The 24037-nt window shown below is 36.6% G+C and overlaps 1 protein-coding gene across 2 annotated transcripts in view; it reads right to left on the bottom strand.

Moving 5' to 3' along the window:
* The window catches only part of PDE1C (phosphodiesterase 1C), a 548731-nt gene that overhangs the window by 102333 nt on the left and 422361 nt on the right, over positions 1-24037 (bottom strand). For both annotated transcript variants that reach the window (XM_017527132.2, XM_017527134.2), the window contains 3 exons: positions 20844-20984; positions 6909-7009; positions 4276-4404 (listed from right to left, as the gene is read on the bottom strand). In XM_017527132.2, the coding sequence (XP_017382621.1) occupies positions 4276-4404; positions 6909-7009; positions 20844-20984 (371 nt within the window). The remainder of the gene's footprint in view (positions 1-4275; positions 4405-6908; positions 7010-20843; positions 20985-24037) is intronic.

The raw sequence follows: 24037 nt of genomic DNA on the forward strand, positions 1-24037 counted from the left end.
TGTGGATTGATTTATTAACAGTTTATTTGGCTTGCCAAAAGTAGAACTCCATGTTATTCCGCTTCAAAATAAAATAAATATCTGATAACACATTCATTTACAAAGGTCCTCCCAAGTCTACTGTACTTATATCCAAAAAGAACCTATCATCTATTAAAATTACTTTCATAGAAAGACATAAGATACATATGCTATATTTGGGTTAATGGGCTTAACTGAGAGCCCTAGCTAATAAATTAATACGTTATTTATGAGAGAATATGTTATTTATGAGACAATACCAAGTCTTGGGGCACTGTATTTAAAAATTAATAGAATATGACAAAATAAAACAATATTTTTGAAACAATCCTTAAATGAAAATATGGTACAACACTAAATCTATGTAACTGAAGCTTAAAAAGTCATCCATTACAATCTTTGTTTAACCTATAGAATCCCCCAAAACAGAGAATAGAAACAAAACACAGCGCTATGGGATATAAATATAAAGAAGTTTCCACCATATCGGCGTGTTCCAATACATGAGCTATTCCATGATTTTATTCTCTCTTTCATATAATATTTATGTTTTACTTTATCTTCAAAATAATAAAGCTAATGCTGAAACACAAATATACAAATGTAGCACATAGATTTCAACAACTTGTATTTTCAAGTTACTATTTTTGGCCATTTTTAATACTATATTCACCTGTGTTTTGCTAAATCACTAATTTTATAACTTGTGTGATCAGAGGCAATATTCAAATTATTCACAACTGGTACTTCACAAATACACACTTATAAGAATAAGCACTAAGGATGAACAGGAACTATGTTTGCATTGATATATAGCAACGTATTCCAGTGTGAATTAATATGTTCTGTTTTATTCCAGGTGATTATGGGTTTAGATCCTGCCTATGCCAGCCTTGCCACCCTAATTGTAGATTGAAAGAATGGATGAGACTTATGATTATAGTAGAGTGGAAATACAAATAATACAGCTAAGTTTTTGACAAAATTGTACCTAAGCAGAAGTAGAACATGTGTAAGAAAAGTATGTATAACAGAAGTAGCACATATATGTTTTGAAAATACGTTAAGAGGCAATTATGCAAGTTTTGGAGCACATTGCTAGATTGACAGAGTATCACTCTGTCAGCCAGGCTGGAGTGCAGTGGCGTGATCTCGTCTCACTGCAACCTTTACTTCCCAGGTTCAAGTGATTCTCCTGTCTCAGCCTCCCAAGTAGATGGGACTGCAGGCATGCACTACCATGCCCGGCTAATTTTTTTTAACTTTTAGTAGAAATGGGGTTTCACCATGTTGGTCAGGCTGGTCTCAAACTCCTGAACTCAAATAATCCACCCACCTCGGCCTCCCAAAGTGCTGGAATTACAGACATGAACCACTGCACCCTGCCACCTTTTATCATTTTTATTAAAAAAATTTTTTTTTATTATACTTTAAGTTTTGGGATACAGGTGCAGAACACGCAGTTTTGTTACATAGGTATACATGTGCCATGGTGGTTTTCTGCACTTATCAACACATCATCTACATTAGGTATTTCTCTTAATACTATTCCTCCCCTAGGCTCCACCCCCTAACAGGCCCCAGTGTGTGATTTTCCCCTCCCTGTGTCTATGTGTTTTCATTGGCCAACTCTCACTTATGAGTGAGAACATGCAGTGTTTGGTTTTCTGTTCCTGTCATAGTTTGCTGAGAATGATGGTTTCCAGCTTCATTCATGACCCTGCAAAGGACATGAACTCATCCTTTCTTATGGCTGCATAGTTATTCCATGGTATATATATGCCCCATTTTCTTTATCTGATCTATCACTGATGGGCATTTGGGTTGGTTCCAAGTCTTTGCTATTGTTAATAGTGCTGCAATAAACATGTATGTGCATGTGTCTTTATAGTAGAATGATTTATAATCCTTTGGGTATATACCCAGTAATGGGATTGCTGGGTCAATTGATATTTCTGGTTCTAGATCCTTGAGGAATCACCACACTGTCTTCACCTCACAATGGATGAACTAATTTACACTTCCACCAACGGTGTAAAAGCATTCCTATTTCTCCACATTCTCTCCAGTATGTTGTTTCCTGACATTTTAATAATCACCATTCTAACTAGCATGAGATGGTATTTCAATGTGGTTTTGATTTGCATTTCTCTAATGACCAGTAATGATGAGCTTTTTTTCATATGTGTCTTGGCCACATAGATGTCTTCTTTTGAGAAGTGTCTGTTCATATCCTTTGCCCACTTTTTGATGGGTTTGTTTGTGTTTTTTTTCTTGTAAATTTATTTAAGTTCCTTGTAGATTTTGGATGTTAGCCCTTATGCTCATGGATAGGAATAATCAATATCATGAAAACGGCCATACTGCCCAAAGTAATTCATATGTTCAATGCTATCCCCATCAAGCTACTACTGACTTTCTTCACAGAATTAGAAAAAACTACTTTAAATTTCATATGGAACCAAAAAAAGAGCTCGTATAGCCAAGACAATCCTAAGCAAAACAAAAAAGCTGGAGGCATCACGCTGCCTGACTTCAAACTACACTACAAGGCTACAGTAACCAAAACAGCATGGTAATGGTACCAAAACAGATATGTAGACCAATAGAACAGAACAGACACCTCAGAAATAATGCCACACATCTACAACCATGTAATCTTCAACAAACCCGACAAAAACAAGCAATGGGGAAAGGATTCCTTATTTAATAAATGGTGTTGGGAAAACTGGCTAGCTATATGCAGAAAACTGAAACTGGACTCCTTTCTTACACCTTATACAAAAATTAACTCAAGACGGATTAAAGACTTAAACGTTAAGACCTAAAACCATAAAAACTCTAGAAAAAAACCTAAGCAATACCATTCAGGACATAGGCATAGGCAAAACATGACTAAAACACCAAAAGCAATGGCAACAAAAGCCAAAATAGACAAATGGGGTCTAATTAAACTAAAGAGCTTCTGCACAGCAAAAGAAACTATCATCAGAATGAACAAGCAACTTACAGAATGGGAGAAAATTTTTGCAATCTAACATTTTATTATAACTTTTACAAACAGTTAAATTGGATAGAGAGTTCCTTCTTTCCTGAAGTTATACAATGATTAATCGAATTGGTCGGCATTTTTTCAGATGCTGAGTCTAGCATATTTGCATAATTTTAAGTCAAATATTCCCATATGTTTTAATAAGCTAAAGCTACATGGAAATACTTAGCCACTCTTAACAAAAATCAGCCTCTCAGATTTATTGTTCAGTATAGTTTATCTCTGAACCCTTGAAAAACAGTGAGCACATACTCAATAAACAGCTGACTATTCAATTAAAATATAAAAATTATTTGAGTCAGAATGGATTCAGACTTTTGTAAGGATTTAGATGATCTCCGCCTGAAGGGTTTGAAGTACCTTAACCTGTATTTATAACTACGATAATTTATAGGCTAGCTATATATGACATAACGTGTGCTAAGCATTTTAAAATGATTATGTCATTTATCATAATCTATTCTCACTGCAAAATAAATATTATTTTTGAGAAATTAAATATTTTAAAGATGTAAAGACATTGAGTCACTTGCCTAATATTATACAGCTAGTAAGTGACTGAGTCCATATTCAAAACACAGGTATGTGCCTAAATCCAGACATACAATGTCTGTCATTCATGCAACAGAATTAAGTGTCCATAATTGTTTTAAGTGTCAAATAATTTCCTTAGAAAATGTCAAAAGATTGTTAAGAAGTCCAAATCAAATATAGGGTGAAAAACACATGCTATTACATAAAAGATAAAATTGAGATTTAAGGAATTCAGATAAAAGTAACACAAGTTTCCTAAGGTTAAACAAAAGCAAATATACCCAAAGTGTCCTCAGTTGAACACTTCTGGAAGTGATTTTTCAAACTTTCTTCTTTGAGAATTTTTAGGACAATATTGAATTATTTGACTCAAACTGGTTCCACTTTCCAATTCATCAATAAAAAGCAATGTAAAGATGGCAAAATAAAGTAGTTGGAACCTAATCTTAATATTCCATAGTCTTTATTTATAAATATTTGAATATCTGCATAAAGAAAAAAGAGAAATAAGATATACACACATACACAAAGAAAGGGTGAGAGTGAGAGAAAGCGAAAGCAACACTAATAAACATTTTAAGCAAGGTGTTATTTTCTCAAAAACAGCATATTTCATCTATCTTCAAAGTCCTTCCCTGGCCTCCAAATCTTTCTTGTCTCATCCTTACCTCCAGTCATCCTTTGAGAGGTTAATCAAAATATTCATTTCCTCATCATCTTGCAGAAGGCGATAGGCTGCACTTAAATGGTGATTCTCCAGTACAGATCTGTCATTGTACAGAATAGCTGGATCAGACCTGAACAGAAAGCCAAGCAAAATTCAGAATGTTAAATAGCTAAGATTTATTTGGGTAGCTCTAGGTTAGAATGCACCGTCATCTTTCCCATGTTTAGAAATTATCTTTGTCCCCATGCCATTTATGTGAACCAAAAGCTCAGTCACTACAAATCATCAGTAGATGAATACAGGGTATTTTACTCTCAGTACATGTGTGGGCAGGAAGTATGTGACATCCAGCCTGAGAACTCTCTAAAAACTGTTTTACAACCAGATCTCAATTATATATTAGTGGCAAAGGTTTCTGTTTGTTTGTTTTTTAAAAATATGGGTCATGTCAAACTTCTTTATATTTTCTGGAATGACTTTTTCTTATGTCTTATTTTACTCAACGAACGCACTAGTTTACTTATTTTATTTGTAATTTTCAGAACACATATCACCTAGTGGGTACTATCTGCAAGTTGCCTCTGATAGTGGCTTGATATTAAAGTTTTTCCATGCAAAAGCCACATGTGGAAAATTGAGAATAAAGAATATAAAGATTGTAATGTCAGCTTTTAGTCCCTATCTCATACTATAGCTGAATGTCACTAAACATAGGACTGTATATGATTTTAAGATCTTTAATTTAATGAAAGCTTAGATTACTGGTTTCTCACCAAGGAAGCTAAGTTCCAGAGACTTAAAAGAACTTGTTAGAGCTCTTCGGTGGCCAAGTGGCAGGGCTAGGATGAAGGCAAGATCTTCTGACAGTTAGGCCAGTGCTTCCCCAAGATAATTTCAACCTGCCGTTGGCCAAACTTTGAGCTGTATCTATCATACCTTGAAAGTATTAGGCTTAACATTTTATTCATCAAAGGATTAAGGGCCTGCTCACAGACTTTGTTTTCTGAACAGAGATCACACAGGCTGAGGTGCTTTGGATAAAATTCTGTTGAACACGGCCAATGTTTAAATTTCATTCCAAACCAAGCTTAACTGAACACATTGGAATTTTCCCACCCATAGGGAGATAACACAGAACATGCAAATCCCAAGGTGAAAGATTTGCTGTTACATCTGTTGAGTAAGTTAGATACCAACTGATGTGTATTTTATGACACTCTTTTCTAACTCCTGTAATTAAGCCATTCTCCTCTGAGTTTGATACTGGTCTCCAGGCAAGACCCACATACAGTTGTTCAACCCACCTCTCCTCCATGGACAGGTGCTATTCACCACGGTCTCTGTCCTCAGAGCAAAGGTTCCATCCACAGACACATATTAAACAGAGCTACTCTACAGAATTCCCTGTATTAAAGACCTTGGAACAGAACCACACAAAGCTGTTTTTCTGCAGCTTAGACTAAGTGAGGAGGCATGAAGGTGGAACTGAAGCGGGTAGCTGAAGTTCTTTTGTCTGCTTCCATTCAACTAGAATTTCTCTTCTGAACAGAGATCAGACAATATTGTCTTCTATGTGTATGCTATAATTAAGTGTTGAGTTCATAAAATACATGTAGATTCACTTAATGAACACAAACCTACCTAGAGTGTGCACCTGCTTTTTCAAGAGAAATCAGCAAGTATTTATTTGGTGTTAACTCTCATCCCTCCCTGCTCTTTGACTTACTACCTTTCCCTGTATCCTAGTTCCTTTTGATTACTATATCAAGGATAATTAACTAACTCTACTGTTAGTTTCTCTCCAGTTCCACATTACTGTCTTAAGAGAGGTCAAGTTCTTAGGCTAAGAGAGGGCAAAGAAGGTTTTATCCTAAGTAGAAATGACGATTGACTGGTGCTATTGCCTGGAATTCTGTGCTGGAGGAATATTAAGAATAACACCACAGTTTAGTAAGAGAAAGTAGCAAAATCAATTAACATGTCTGTTACAGGTCAGGAGGTTCAGAATGGGGCACTTAGACCCATATTTACTGTCTCCAATGGGGAGGTTTGTGTTTATCCATGCAGTCCATTAGGAAGGATGTACAGGTGGCTCACAGTGAAGGTGGGCTACAGGAGACAATCTTACTCCTGGGGCCCTATGCCAAGGAGTAATGCAAGCACTAAACAGAGCAGAGATGAAATTACAGAGGATGAGAAGAGATCTCATCAGAATCCCAGAGATCAGAGGGTAAGATTGCTCAATGTTGTTAATGTCAACAAAAACACTCTAAGCCTCAGTGTCCTTATTCATTTCCTTTACGTCATCTTGGCCTTTATGTAAGCTGCCCCATTTCCTGTTAGAAATAGGTAGAGCATGCATAGAACATAACCAAATAGCAAACATTAGAATAATAGAGAAAGAAAGGATATCTATATGAGAGCTGAACAAAATAGGAGAATCAGGAGCAGATGGCTTCTTAAACTCTAAGTCATGATTGAAGCTGACCAGACTGATCTTTTGTTTAGAGGTTCGATTTCAGAAACTCACAATAGGAAAACTACACAAAAGAAAGGTGACTAACACCTTTTTGACTTCTAAAACTGTCTCTCTGATCCCTCTTGCCTCTTTTCCAAACATTTCAACACCCTCACCGAGTCTGAATGTGGAAATTGTTGGTGGTTCCGGTATGCTCGTAGTCGTGGATAGCAGCTGAGAAGATTATAGCAAAGATCTCCAGCTCTGTCAGCCAGTTCTGAAAGGAGATTACAGAGCAATCAGATAATGTGTTTCTGTTTCCTTCTCAAAGTCTTCAACTTGCTGACAACACACCCACAGTGCTGCCGTTCTACCCTGCAGCTGGTAAGCTATTGCCAAACACAAGTTCTGAGAGACAGAAATAAGTTATTTTCCTGTGAAGGGACTTGGAGACTTGTGATTTGAAAACAATGTGTTCGGTAACGTTGAATAAGCTAACTAGTAGTTTTATCTTTTTCAGGAAATCAAAGAGAAGGAACATGAAGACTTGAAAAGCCCTCATTGTATCCTCCTCCAATCTACAAATAAGGTTCCTAGGTATACACACACACACACACACACACACACACACACAAATTAGAAATTTTGACGCAATACCAAGAATGAAGAGTAATAGAAAACCTAACGTTTGATTACAGGAGGAATATCCACTATGAGGTGGGTAGAGACAGATGAAGAAATACTTGGTTTTCTGCTCTATGCATGCTGATGATGTTTGAAAAGACTTCTCCCCATCCACACCATCAACATTGGCTGTGGGTCAGTGGTTCACAAAATGTGTTCCTTGGACAAGCAGACGGCATCACCTGGGAGCTTGTTAGAAATGCTGGCAAATTCTTCAACCCCACCCCAATCCCACTGCATCAGAAACTCTAGGTTGTGGCCCAGCAATCTGTGCTTTACCAAGCCATCTAGATAGTTCTGATGCACACTAGAGTTTGGAAACTACTGCTGTGTTTCGAGCTTCCTTATCTGACTTCTATTTAATGGACTCTGTGTATTTACTTGCCATTGTTTCTGTAAACCATCCTGGCAAATGCCCACATGGCAGAATATGCCTGACTCAGGCCGCCTTTTCATAAACTTTGCTCACTTTTGTTACTAGTTAAATTCGTGCTTAAGTGATTCAGTATGGTTTATTATGAACCACATTTTGATAACTTGCACTTGTTATTATAACTATGTAACTAAATATAACACAAACCAATAAAATACGAACACAACATTGGAGTTGTTATTTCTATAGAACCTACGTTTAATGCTTTGGACTGTCACTAAAAGAACTGCTGTCAAAATACGGGTGACAGCTGTGAAAAGGCAGAAAACCTTTCTAAAACGTTAGAGAGCTTCTGCACCGTTTGCTTCATGCACATCTTTAAGTTCCCATTTCACTTTAAAGAGATGAGACTAGAAACCTTAGATAGGGGTAGGGTTGATGTAAGACAAACACGAGTATCCAAATTGGTGAACTCATAAAAGACCTGGGGTCTGAATTAAAGATTAGTGCATAAAATAGATTCATATGATTTAAGTTAATGAAAAATAAGTTAAAATGAACATTTTAAGTGTTTATAATTCCCCACTTTAGCCGTATCTTTCAATTAACTACCAATTTTGGAGAATTATTGCCTTCTTTGAAAATTGGTGAGGGAAAAATAAACAGATGATATAGAACTTACAAAAAAGATTTCAGAGTTGGGGGAAAATGAGCATAAACATAACTCAGGAAGAAAGAAACCACTATACTTCTGAAAACGATTTCTAACAGAATACAGCATGAAATGTCAGGAAGCCTCCTGACATCTTCAATACTATACTCAAAAATACAAACTGAGGTACATGGAATGGAAAGTCAAAGAGAAAGCCGACTAAGATGAAAATCAACAAAATGAGATGAAAAAAAGATGAGCAAGATAAGAAAAGATTACAAGAAAATAGAAGCTGCAAAACCCATTATAAAGACAGCAAAGAGCCTCCTCATCAGCCTCCTCACGGTCTCGGGGGCCCCCCATGTGGCAGGCATTATGTATGCTAGGTGCTTTTATATAGAAACTCAGGTAACTCTCACAACTCCACAATCGCAGGTACTGTTGTTATGCCCACTTGACAGGTGAGGAAGCAAGCCAGGAGGAGGTACAGGATTTACCCAAGGTCACATATCCAGTCATGCAACAAGCCATATACCACGCCTCCAGAATTCTCACTCATAATCTTAAATTGTATTTCCTTTGGGTTACTGTTCATGTGTTTGTTCAATTTTGCATAAAATTATATAGGCATAATTTTATATTGCACGTTTTCTTGTTATTATCCATATCTATATTATACATATTTTGTTTTTCCATTTGACATTGTCTTTCTTTTCTTCCCAACATTTTGTCCCCACCCATCTGTCCCTGGCTCCCTCTACCCCCTCTCCCACATATATCTCTTATTCTAAGGACATGTAAAGTTAATTTCACATTTTAAAATAAGATTATGAATGGGAGACAGCGTAACATTTAAACAAGTCCTAGTCACAGAACATCAGCCCAGCCAGCAGACATCGAAATAACTGTATAATTACAGTTCTCACATTACAACTATCAGTGATGCTTCCCTCCTTACCCAAATAATTGAACAAAATTCTATCTTACCCAAATAATTGAACAAAATTCTACTTCTAATAAACCAAAAACAATGAATGATTAAACAGACATGCAACAACAACAAAAAGAAAAAAAAACCCCAAAGCCATCATCTTTAAAAATCATTTTAACACCCTAGTTTTTCAAAAAACACCATGCATGTTTAGAATCAGTTATGCTGCTTTGGGAATAAGAAGAAAGAAAAGTGGTATCTGGCAAAGGAAAGGGAGGAGAAAACAGAAAAAGCTTCACGGAGGGGAGATGTTTGAGGAGAGATGTTTAAGGTGGGCCTTGAAAGCTGGACAGAGAAAGAAATGAAGGTTGGCATTTTCAGAAGAATGAACTAAGTGAGCAAGTCCTGGCAGCAAAAGCATGTTCACCTCGGGTAAGAAAACGATGCCCTTGACTGGAGCAGGAGTTAAGGCTGATTGAGGCCCTCTGAGGTCAGGCATCGGAAAACAGAGTGAGTAAGGAATGTAAACCAGATTCAGCTGGCGGTGAAGTTCCTATGCAAGAGAGTCATGTAATCAGATCATAACTTCAGGAAGGATATTTGGACAGGAGAAGAGAAGGGAGATAAAAAATAGCATTTTTTTTTTTTTTTAAGAGGGAGTCTCACTCTGTTGCCGAGGCTGGAGTGCAGTGGTGTGATCTTGGATCAGTGCAACCTCTGCCCCCAGGGCTCAAGCAACACTCCCACCTCAGCCTCCCAAGTAAGGGCTGGGACCACAGGCATGCACCACCATGCCCGGCATTCTTTTTTTTTTTTTTTTTTTTTTCGTATTTTTAGTACAGACGGGGGTCTCACCATGTTGCCCAGGCTGGTCTCTCATTTCTGAGCTGCCCATCTGGGCCTCCCAAAGTGCTGGAATTATAGGCATGAGCCACTGTGCCTGGCTAGAAGCAGTATTTTTAGATTGAAAAGTTCATAAAGAATGTACAGACAGTGTGGAGGTAGAAGCCATATGACTTAGCTATTATGTGAATTTTGGGAGTGGTGGGAGGACCAGATGTGGTTGCAGCTGAGGAGAACAACACGTTAGATGACCTCCACACCCCTGGCCTCACTGAGTGGCTAACAAACCCTTCAGGTGGTATTAGACAGCATCACTAACAGAAACAGAGAAAATGGGAGAAGGTATTTGGAGGAAATTGGTCTTCATATTTTAATATAGCCCAGATTTTCTTGCCTCTTCCAAATTAATTACTGTGAACCAGAAAGTTTTATGTCAATCCATAAGAAGTCAGAAATTGAAGTCCCACGCGTATTTTATTCCAGAATTATCTATTGGTGACAAGGTACAAGTCACAGTTGCTATCACTATTTTCCTATCTACAAAATATGAGTGTCACAACTAATTCATGTCAAAGGATGCTTTGACAACTGGTAATGGGGGACCTTAAGTTTTGCTGTGTATGACTCAGGAAAGCAAACCATGTGTTCCTGCATATAGGGGAAGATGAAGAGACATGGGGTACAACAGACCAGATGAAACCTGAAGGAAAATGACATGACCAATTTCTCATTGTTAGAGAAGACATTACTAGCAAGTTGTGACTTTTCTATGTGAATGATAGAGTTTCCTTAGTAATCTGTTAGTTTTCCATGCTACCTTAACAAATGCTCACAGTCTTAGAGGCTTCAAGAACACTTCCAGGCTGGGCAGTAATCCCACACCACTTTGGGAGGCTGAGGTGGGCAGATCACCTGAAGTCAGGAGTTCGAGACCAACCTAGCCAACATTTTGAAACCCGGATGGTGGTGGGTGCCAGTAATCCCAGCTACTCCTGAGGCTGAGGCAGGAGAATGGCTTGAACCTGGGAGGCAGAGGTTACAGTGAGTCGAGATCACACCATTGCACTTCAGCCTGGGTGACAGAGGGAGACTCCCTCTGTCTCAAAAAAAAGAGAACACTTCTGTTTATTGGCACACAATTATTCTGGTCAAAAGCCCAGTGCGGATGGGTTCTCTGGTCAGGGTATCCCTAGGCTGACATCAAGGTTTAGACAGGGTTGTATCCCTTTCTGGTGGCTCTGGGAGAAAATCTGCTTCGAAGAGTATTCAGGGCATTGGCAGAATTCATTTCCTTTTCCACAGTTTCCCTCTTTACCTTAAAGCTGGCAATGATTGTTGGGTCCCTCTCACACTTCAAACCTCTGTCTTTTGCCATATCTTCTTGACTTTGATGAACTTGTGTGATTACATTGGGCCCACCTGGAAAATCCAGGCTAATCTCCCTATTTAAGGTCTTCTGATTATTAACCTTAATTATATCTGCATAATCTCTTTTATAATCCAATGTAACATATTAATAAACACATGCGACACCAGGGAACAAAAGTCACAGAAGCCAAATTTTTGCCAATTACAATCCCTAATAAAATTATTTGGCACTCTTCAAGCAAGATGTCATTTTGATATCCTTAGTCTTTCCTGTATTAATATGGTAATGTCATAAACAACAAGAACAAAAACCAAGATACATAGCTTCTCCTTTCTGAAAATAAAATAGACAAAGGGAAAATTACTGGTACCTTGCTTGACAAAAGCAATGAAAATGGCCAAGAGGTAGTTTTGGAGTTTGAAATCTTTTCACCTAAATCAAAAGTATACTAGAGCTTAAAGTCTGATTAACATCTATTCAATCAATAGATAACTCTTCAATCTATTTCTGTCTAAGAATTTTCTCTTAGAAATGAGCAAAATAATTGTGGAAGGATCCAAGTATCTTCTAGGCACTTAAGTTAAACAATAATGAATAATACAAACATCACAATGTTTTACATTCACAAAGTATTACTGTTGATGTTGAAGCCCAGACACCACTTTATCAATGGGATATTTTGATTCCCTATGTGTCTTACAATTTATAACACTGAAATGATTAAAAGCATTTTCTCCCTCTTGGTTCATAATGAAAGGTTAGAGTAACAATATGTACTCCATTCATCAGAATGCTCCCACTGTTTTTGTAAGCTCACAATGAAAGAAGTTTGTTTTTAGCTGCATTTCAAAGAGAGAGTAGGTAGGAAATAGTTTCTATATTTAAGAATCACTCTAAATATGGCCTGAATTGATCATGGAAATTCAACGGCAAATGGAAAATGAGCTCATTTAAGAACAGCATGCAGTAAATCATGATCACTGTCTGCTATGATACGTTTATGTTAATGACAATTTGTATTAGCATAAATGCTGGGTGTTTTTGGTGAGAGCTGAAGAAGCTGTGCATGATTCACTTTGATGTCCCCAGAGTATACTCTGCACAATAGGTATGTTGAATAGATGAGTTCAAAGTGCATTTTTGCATCCACTTTCATCCTCACCACAATAGCTGGAAGTGTACGTGAGGGTACTGAGATGACAGAATATAAGAGGCTCTTTTTTTTTTTTTTTTTTTGCCAATTGCATTTGGTAGAAGCATGTCAATATTTAAATGCATGGCCTCCGAAGTCAGAGCTGGGACCAAATCCTGGCTCCCATACTGTACTCAGTCGCTTGGGCTGCTATAACAAAATAACAGAGGCTGGGTGGCTTAAACAACAGAAATTTATTTTCTCACAGTTCTGGAGGAGAGACGTCCAAGATCAAGATGTCAGCAGGTCTGTTTTCTCCTGAGACCTCTCTCCTTGCCTTACAGATGGCCATATTCTCTCTGCGTCCTCACAATGGACTCTTATCCCTGCAAGTGCATGTCTGTGTCCTAATCTCCTCTTTCTATGAGAACACCAGGCATATTGGTTTAAAGCCCATTTATATGACCTCATTTTACCTTAATACCTCTTCAAAGGTCATCTCTCCAAATACAGTCCTATTCCAAGGTCCTGGGTGCTAGGACTTCAATATATGAATTGATGAGAAACATAGTTTAGCCCATGTAGCTACTTTATAATAGAATAATTTTAATTTCTATGGATTAGAGATTTCTCTTCTTTAAAATAATAATAATAATATTACTTGGGAATCACTGTTGACTGCCCACTGTTGATTGTAATGGGAATCACTGTTGATTTTGTTTGGGATGGCAATGTGTCAGACTTCCCTCCATATTGCAGTGGCCATGAGCCACAGTTCTGGCCAATAAAACAGAAGGAAAGTTGCTGGATTGGATTTCTGGATAGCTCTTCAAAAGTGGGCAGATTTATTTGATTTGCAATTTTGGTGCTTTGTATGCTCCCTCATATTCTTACCTGGATTTGCAAAGGTACATCAGCCATTTTATAAGCATAAGGACAAGAGCTACAGTCAAAAGAGGTAGGAAGGACACTGAGAAGGCTGTTGCTGATGAAAAGCTGTCACACCCTCCCTGGATGTCTCTTTGGACAGACCACACAAATGCAGAGGACACCCATACCCCTGACCCATCTAGCCCACCTGGACATTCACTTACAAATATGTTCCAACAACCAAACTTCACTAGACATTTTGAGGGAAAAAAGCCAATAGTATAAGAAGATTCTCATAAACAAACAGCATATTGCCTATGAGTTAAAAGATACAATTCTATTTATTAAAAGTCTTTTAAAAAAAGTTTTAAAAATGTGTAGGTATATTCATAAATATGTAAGGCTGCTAAGACAATAGCACATTACAGGGCAAAAAAAAGAGTTCCTGAAATTAAAAATATTAATAACTAAAAATATTAAATAAACAGGTCGAATAACTAGAAGGACATATCTGAAGGCCAAGCTGATAATGTGGAAGATAGAGTTGAGGACATCTCTCAGAAGGTATCATTAAAATACTGAAAGATGGGGAAACATGAGAGAAGCTAAAAGGTGTGAAGATGGATTCAGAGTTCTAAGAGAAGCGCCAGAAGCAGACAGAAAAGATAACAGACAGCGAGAAATATTCAAATAAATAACAGAGTGTGTTTGGCTTTCTTCTTATCAAGCACATAGTAGGATTAGACTTTCTGGCCCCTTTATGGCTGGGAGGGGCTGTGTGAGTCATTTTGGCCAATGAGTTGTGAGCAGAAGTGACGAGCAAAGCTTCTGAGCCTTAGAATTTAAATACAGACATAGAAATACAAGAGCCCCTATCTCTCTGCCATAATGTCTGACAACTCTCAGGAAGGTGGCTGTTTAGGAAACCTAGGCCCTGGAGTGAGACTAATACAGGCAGCTTCTTTAACTCACTGTTGGGTGGTGGGGGTTGGGAGGGAAAGCCTATATTATTTCCAAACCATTGAGATTTTGGGATTGCTTGATCCTGTAGCAAAACACAGCCTACCCAAAGGAAAACACACCAAATGAATGAAAATCGTAGGGGTGAGGAAGATGTATTCTCTCACTAATATGTTACTGTATTTTTTTAAAGAAAGTCTATATAAGGTCATACAATTCAATCACAAGTTTTGAAATTTTTATACATATGACAAGTATTGTTAGTCATGATTACTTATGTTTAGTAATAATAACAACTACCATTTACTAATATTCTACTGCATGCTAGGCACTAGGTAAACATTTTTATTGAAAAATGCTGAGAAATTCAAACATTTTTTCAGCAAAATATTAAGTTCTCAGAAATGGAGATGTCATAACCAAAGAAAATAAAAGTGGTTAATACATAAGGAAAATGTTGAATTTAAAAAATTAACAATAAAAATTAAAAACCAACACACACACACACATAACTTTAGTGGGAAAATATTGCTATGCAAGGAGGCTAACCGGAGTATCATTTACAGTAGTGAAAAAAATTTTTTAACTGTTTAAGCAATAGGATAACCCAATAATTAACAATTAAGATTTTCTTATCATAATAAATATACGATGACCCAGGGAAACTATAACATACAATTTATTGAAACAAACAGGATAAATAAGTGTATAATACTGTGATCCTGACTCTCTCTCTCTACATATATACATAAAGCCAATATCCTGTAATGTTACAATATCCTATATTATAATATAGAATATATTACATATCCTGTAATATAAGATAATATGTTATACTAATACAATTAATAATTGTTAATAATATAATGTATTTAATATAATTAACAGAATGTTATATAAGATAATATTACAATATCCTATGATGTTATATCCAATATCCTAAAATGTTCACAGTGAAAGGCTTTACCTAAGTAATGGTCTCATAGAGAAGTAATTTTACAAATAAAATTTAAACAATTTTTAACTGTTTAAGTGATAGGATGACCCAATAAGGGTCCATAGGATGATCCCACTACTGGGCTGACCCACTAGTGTTGCAAACAAAAACTTCAAACTATACAAATATAAAGTTCTCTTTGACCACTACTCCAGGATGAGAATATCCCCAGAGGTAACCACTATCTTCAATTTACTGTTTATCTTTTTAGATGTTTTTCAATATACTTTTATATATATCTATGTACATAGAGATGTGCTATGTTTAACAATATATACCATTTAGAACACATTTTCCACAACTTTTTAAACTTAATCATACATCTTGATTTTTAGACATAGAAATCTATGGTATTCCAGAGTTCTAACTCCCTTTTGATAGATATATACTCTGTAATTGTTCACTATGGCAAACATTGCTACAATGAATCTGATTGTATAAGGCCTCCTTGGGTACACATGGAAGTACTGGAGCATTGGTGTGTATATTTTTCCTTATAGCAATTACTGCAAAATTGTTTTCTTACATGACTATACCAATTTACCCTCAGATAAGCAGTATATGAGAATATAATTTCTTCTCAATCAGTGGTTCTCAACTTGGGACAATCACCCTCCAACCAGTGGTTTATTTGGCAACGTCTGGAGACATGATTGGTTGTCATAACTGGAGTGGGGAGTAGTGCCACTGGCATCTAGTGACTACAGGTCAGATACTGCTACACTAAAACGTATAGAAAAGCAACAAAGAATTAACTGGCCCCAAACATCAATAGTGCTAAGGTTGAGAAACCCTGCTCTACATCCTAACTGATAACTAATATTATCAAACTTTCAACATTTGTATCCATATGTATATAATGGATTAAAATTGGTATAAGTTTATATATCCTTGGATACTAACGAGTGGTGCATCTTTTCATACTTCTTTTATTGATTAAATGTATTACCTTTTCTGTTAATTGCCTGCTCATATTTTTTAATTGAATTTGTGTCATTTTCCTGATTTATTTATACAATCTGGCTCTTAATCCATGATCTCTATGTATGTTCTTCAAACGCTTACTTCATTATTTTGTTTACGATGCTTTTTATCCTACAGAAGTTTTTAACTTTAATGTATTCAAATTAATCAATATTTTATGGTACAACTCGTGTTTCAAAGCTTAATTTTTTTAAAATGTCTTTTTTCAAGGCTATAAACATATTCTCATTTTTTCTTCTAATATTATCAAATTTTTACTTTTGCATTTACATCTTTAATTCATTTGTCAGATTTCTTTGGTGGGCGAATGACTCGAAGCAGAACAAAAGCATTCTGTTTTTCTAAATAAATAACTGTAACCAAAATATTTTTTAAACTGGTTAATTTTCCCTACAAAGTTGTCTTTAGTCATGTCTTCATGTTCTCACCTGCAAGTTTTTCTTTATTATACTCTAGTCAGTGTTCCATTCCCACCAAACCACTGAGACAACTCATGTCAAGGTCAACAATGACTTCCATGTTGCCAGAGCGCATGGTCACTTCTCTGTCCTTATGTTACTTGACCATCGGCATGCCCCATGCAATGCACCACTCTCTTCTTGAAGCATTCTCTTTCCTTGGCTTCCATGACTCCAAACTCTCTTGGTTTATACCCCATGTCATTGGCCATTCTTTTTAAGTTTCTATTGCTGACTCTTAACTCTTTGCCTTCATTTTGATCTTTGGAGTGTTCTAGGACTCACTTCAGAGCCCCTTCTACTTCTCTATTCATTCTCCCTTTAGATAATCTCATCTAGTTCCCTGTCTTCTTATAGTATTGATATGCCCAAGACTACCTAATCTATATATTTATCCTTGACCTCCCCTGGAACTTTGGTATCCTTTAATTTTTTTTCTGCTTGCCCTCTGTACATGGATGCCTAGGGATTTTGAAATCCACATGTCTAAATCAGAAGTCTTGATCCCCTTTCCTCCAAAAATTGGTTTGTCACCAGGCATTCTTGTCAATTCTGTTTATCAAACCACAAATCTAAGATATATTCTCGATTCCCCACTTTGATGTCCCAAATCCTATTCACCACAGCAGTCCTTTTATCTCTGTCTCAGAAACAGCATTTTCTCCTCTCCATCAGCAGCATCCTTCCTAGTCCAAACTACCAGCGTCTCTTCGCTAGGTTTCTGCAAGATTTTTCTAGCAGGCTGCCTTAAAATCCATTCCCCACAGGAATCCTTTTTGAATCTTTATCAGATCACATCACTCCTCTGTCTAAAACCCAATAGTGGCTTTCTACTGATTGCACTCAAGATAAAATTGGAACTCATTACCGAGGCCTGTAAAGCCAGACCTGGCCTAGCTACCACTTCTTCCTCAGCCTCATAACGCACCACGGTCTCCATCATGTGCTGTTCCCACCAGGCTTGCCTTACTTCTGCTCCTTGAATGTAGCAAAGTTATTCTCTCACAGGACTCTTGTACTAAAACCCTACACTAACTCTGCAGTCATACTCTTCTTTCACTGTTAGCATAGCTGAAGCCAAAATTCCCAATGATCTCAGCTTAAATACTATCTCTAGAGAGTCCTTTCCTATCTAATAAAACACCCAGCTTTCCCTAGGTAGGTGCTCTATTTTACTTCTCTGCAGAGTATTAATAACATTTTCTTGATTAATTTCCACTGGTCTCTTCTATCTGTAACTTCACACTAGAATGTTAAGTTCTACAGGAGCACTGATATCCTCCTATCTTGTGTCTTAGTCCATTTGAGCAGCTACAACTGAATACCATAGGCTGGGTGACTTATAAACAACAGTTTATTTCTCACAGTTCTGGAGGCTGGGAACCTTAAGATCAAGGCACTGGTAGATTTGGCATCTGGTGAGGGCCTGCTTCTGGATTTATAGATGACTGTGTCCTCACATGGCAGAAGAGGGAAGGGAACTTTTTTTTATAAAGGCATTAATCCCATTCACTACAGTTCTACACTCATGACCTAGTCACCTCCTCTAGGACCCACTAACTAATACCATCACATTGGAAGTTAGGATTTCAACAGAGGAATTTGAGAGAACACAAACATTCAGTCTATAGCATCCTATAATAAAGGACTTACAATATAAGTTATCTATAAACATTTGGGTTTATTTTTTGAAACTCTAATCAATTCTATTGATACATTTGCCTGTTTTTTTCACAAGCAGTACATGCTCAGCTTCAGTAGATACTGTAATATCTAAGAGAGCAAGAACCACTCCCCTTTACATTGTTCTTTTACAAAGTTGTCTTTTTTAAGGTTGTGAAATACCTATTTGACATGAATTTCAGATTCACATTATCATGTTTCATGTTAAAATCCTTGAAACGTTGATTAGTATTGTTTTGAATGTATAGATTACTTTGAGGGAAACTGACATCTATATAATCCTGAGGCTTTACTCACATTAAAAACATGATGCCTTTTCCATTTATTTAAAGATCATTTTTGTGCCCTTTGATTTAGTTTTTACAGTTTCCTTTTTATTGTTTTTGAAGCTCTGTATAGGTGATTTGTAGACTTTTAAAAAACTGTTGGGAATGAACATTTCTCTATTACACTCATTAATTTCCAGTGCATGGGCGAGCTCTTTTATCGAGACCATATTGATCTAAGAATTTGTAAGGTTTTCTTTTATTTTCTAAAGGAAATTTTAGAAATCACATTATTTCACAGACTGTATCTTGACCTTTTGAAGATATCACATTGTATATTACATACTGCATTCTTGAAGCTGAGACTTCCAGAAAAAGGCCAGGTAGCAGTATTAATGTGGGCATCCCTGTCTTGCTCCAGGTATTCATGGAACCATTATTTAATATGACACTTGCTCTAAATGTTTACTAAAAACCTTTTATTGGGTTAAAAATCTTCCCTTAATAATCTTGCTATAACTTCAAAGATAGTGTTTTAAATACTATTTTTAAGAAATCAGCTTCATAATAAGGAATAACCGGAAAAAATGATATTAGACTTTAGGAAAATTCTGCAATGTTTTAACAATAATAATGCCTGATTTTTGAGCTGCTTTTATGAGGCAGAGTACTTAATATTTTGAAACTTTATTCCTAACCATCACTTCTACAAAGTGGAATATTTTTCAGCATTTTAAAAAATGAGGAAGTCTTCGTTCAGAGACTCAAGTAATTTATCATCAGTCACAATATCTAGTAAGCAATTAAGCAGGGAATTATAGTCACTGTATCTAGCTCCAAAGCCCACACTCCTCCCACATATTCCTTTTTTAATTCAGTGAGATATTAGGCTAAGTCTTTAAACAGGCACTGGAAGAAAAGATAACAAATGTGCCCTGAGTTTATGGGATAATTGATAACTATCCCCAAAGAATGTCTATCCTAATGTAATTCTGAAGGATCTTTCAAAGTAAAAAGTCATACAGGCCTGCTTTTGCCTCTAATGACTATATCTTTTTAAATGAATGGCTTACATCAAAAAAAAAAAAAAAAAAAAAAGCAAAGACAACCAAGTTGAGCAGGTGAGTAAACACAGAACAGAGATTCAAAAACAACTGAAGATGATGCACGCCTATAGTCCCAGCTACTCAACAGGCTGTGACAGGAGGACCACTTGAACCCAGGAGTTAGAGGCTGCAGTGCGCTATGATCGCTCCATTGCACTCCAGCCTGGGTGATAGACTGAGATTCCGATCTGTTAAAAAAAAATTTTAAGGCAAAACCAAAAACATCTAAAGAGCTACAATGTTGAGCCAAAAGAAGCAAGAAACACTTCAAATGGTTAGAAGTAAAGATTTACTCTTAAGTTAAAAATAATGCCTGGCATATTTAGGATACATATAGGCATACAAATAGGCATACAAATAGGATATGAATAACCATAGTCCCTATGAAAAAGACCTAGTGGTTTAAACCAAAAGCTAACTTTGCATAGCATGGTTGCCAAGTACATTGAATACAATTTCAGTATGCATGAATGTCATTGTTATTGACCACAGCTAAAGGTTAATAGTACCACTCTCCATATCTAGAAATATATATTTAGTTGTTGCTGTTATATTTGAATTGGTTATAACCTGGTGAAGACGAAAGTCACTACCAGGCATTTATCTCATCAGGCTCAGGATGGAAAAAATTTTAGAGGCAACAGGAAACTCCAAGACTTTCCATATTGGTTAGATTACTCCTGGAAAACAGGAAGTCCATAAAACAATGCACCACTCATGGCCTCCACCTCATCAGAACAGTCACCATTAAAAACTCATTCTTGCATCTTCTGGGGAACCTAAGAGTTCCTATCCATACTTACCGCCACTCCTGTCTTATAGAGGAGGTAATGCACTGTCTGTGTAACGTCAGCAGCATGCATTAAGTTGTGGTAAGGATTTTTGTGCTTGCTGTATCCCACTTCCAGGGCCTCCACAAATGAGACAAGTGCAGAAATGGGGATCTGAAAGAGAGCAGTGAGGTTAATTAACTAGTGACTTTGCTGCTTTCAATGGAGACACAAAAGTCTAAGGCACTAGGACTGCTTTTTTTCTGAAGGCATAACATATCACATGAGGGAATTGAAACTTTACACAGTTAATAAAAGTTACTGACAAAATTATCAGATAATTTTGAATTCTAACAGAAGTTCTTGGTTAATAGTCGGCCTTGTACATTTTTCTTTGTTGCTCATTTCAGAATCCCTGAGAAATGACATTGAATCATTTCAAGATACTTAGTTTTATTGACATGGAAAGCAGTAATGTTTAATACACAACTAGAAAACTTGGTTGTTGGTGACTATGTTAATTTTCTGTATTTCCTTGTCCTCATCTACTCTTAAACATCCTTCCCCTCTAACCCCAAGGGAAAACAAGATGCTACACAGGACACCAAATAGTGTTGTAAACAACACTGAGGAACTCGAAAATAATACTAATAATTAGTACTAGTTTGTGGAATCATTCACTATTTGTAACCTAACATCAGTAGAATGAGATCTTCCAATTCTAAGTCACTAATAATAAATTGCCAAGTAACAAACATAAGAACATAGCCTGTTCCTATTCCCATATGTAAAAACAGACTGTCACGTTTTGGGTTTGAGTTTTGTTTTTAGGTTTTAATTTTGTTTTGTTTTTCTCATGTATTCAATGTACTTAACCACTCCTTTCAAAGGGGATTCTCTTCAGGCAGTTTATATTTGTTTTGCAATAATTTCATAACTTTTTTGTGTACTTTGTTTTCCTACAAATAAATGAGATATGCTGCATAGTATGTATTCATTTATTTCTCCACAAATAAAATACTTCAGCCTTTATTTGCAACTACCAGTCACTTGGAATCTTTCCAACTAGATTAATTGTTTTTCCATCTGAAATATATATAATATACATGCCTTTCTTTTCTATGTGCAGTGAAGAACATTGCAAAATTCATGTACAAAATAAGGGCATCCAGAAAACATTCATTGCATTCATTTTCTGGATCCATTCCATGGTTCAGGGTAAATTATACAATATAAGTCTAGGGAAAAGGAAAGGGTGTGTCTTCCTGAGGATTAACAATTACATTTGTAAGAAAAAAATAAGGAAAATGCTAAGTTAATGCTTCTGAGATTCCATGATTTGTTCTCCCTTGGGTGTATTCTTCCATTTTACCATGTGTGGATTTTTATAAATTTAAATATGACCTTTATGAGGTCACAGATGAATTCATTACAATTTTGAAAAATAAAGATCCAATGAACCTGGGCTCCTTGGGTTGTTTTATAGACATCTAAGAATAGCTTGCAAGGGCTCTGTGTGTGTCTGTGTGTGTGTGTGCGCGTGCGCACACGTGCACATGCGCATGCAGGAACTTTTTTCCAAGGAGAGTCTCCAGAATCCATAAGATTTTCTTGCAGATTTCTGATGAAAAGAAAAATTAAGGACCTAAGGACCATGACCATGAAGTATTTGTGGCCATGTAAAGACATATTTCCTCAGTGGGAAGGGCTCTGTGAGCCTGGAGACTACTCCACCCAGATTGTCGTAGCCACCTCTATGATGCTTGCAACCGAGGAGTTAGTCTCACCACTGCTATTGCCAATGCTCATGCCATGCCTACTATTCAGGGGACTGAGCAACCCCCAACCACCTGGCCCACTGCTGTCACCACTGGCTCCTGAGTAAGCCAGCTGGAAGCCCAAGAATCAGGCCTTCTGAACCTGCTAACACCAGTGCAAGTGTAGAACTCCCTGGGGCCCAAGGCATGGGACAGGCATGCTTGGCCAACCACTGCCACTACTGGGGCCGATGGTCAGGCCCAAATGGCATCCCATCTGCAGTGAAACTTCACTACAGCCTCCACTAACAATTACACTCTAAGTTACTGAAGAAATCACATACACCACTGACATAGTTTACAGCCAAAGGAATCATACAAAGATTGCACTACTGTGTACACGCAGAATCAAAGCCAAAGTTCTCTACTCAACCAACACCATAGATACATCTTCAGGAAAAAGTTCTCCCTGTGAAAGCAAATTTTAAAAATGTAAAGAAGTGACTGTTACACAAAATACATAGATATTGACATAAGGACACAAGAAACATTTATAAAGCAAGGAGGTATGACATTTCCAAAGGATTGTAAAATTACCCAGCAAGAGACCCCAATCAAAATGAAATTTATGATGTTTTGGATAAATAATTCAAATTATTGTTTCTAAAGGGGTTCAATGATATACAAGAGAATACATAAAAGTAATACAAAGATATCAAGAAAACAATTCAGGATATTAATGATAAATTTACTAAAGAGATAGCTATCATACAAATTACCAAACAGAAATTATGGAGTGGAAGAATTCATTTAATAAAATACAAAATACATTTTAAACCTTCAACAGTAGACTAGACCAAGCAAGAAGAAAAAAGTTCAGAACTAGAAGACAGATCCTAACAAAAAATGCAGTCTGGCAAAAATAATAATAATAAAAAAAGAATAAACAAAGCCTATGTGGTAACCAGACAACCATTAAACAATAACATATTTGCATTTTCAGTGTCCCCAAAAGCAAAGAGGAAACAAAAGAGTTAGAAAACCTATTTAACAAAATACTACTGGAAAAATTCCCAAATGTAGCAAGAAATTTAGATACCCACACACAGGAAGCCCAAAGATTCCCTAACAGATACAATTCAAAAAGATCTCCACAGCACATTAAAGTCAAACTGTCAAAATCAAAGACAAAAAAAATTCTAAAAACAGCAAGAGAAAAACATGTATTCACTTATAAGGAAAACTTCATCAGAAGAACAGAAGATATCTCATCAGAAACCCTAAAGGCAAAAAGATAATGAGTTAATAGATTCAAAGAGCTAAAAAAGAAATGCCAACCAAGGATGCTATATTTAGCAAAGCTATTTTTCATTAATGAAGGAGAAATAAAGCCTTTCCCAGACAAGCAAATGCAGAGGGAATTCCTCATCACTTGACCAGACCTACAATGAATGCTTAAGGATACCTTAC

Source organism: Cebus imitator, unplaced genomic scaffold, assembly GCF_001604975.1.
Source record: "Cebus imitator isolate Cc_AM_T3 unplaced genomic scaffold, Cebus_imitator-1.0 Scaffold45, whole genome shotgun sequence".
NCBI lineage: Eukaryota > Metazoa > Chordata > Mammalia > Primates > Cebidae > Cebus > Cebus imitator.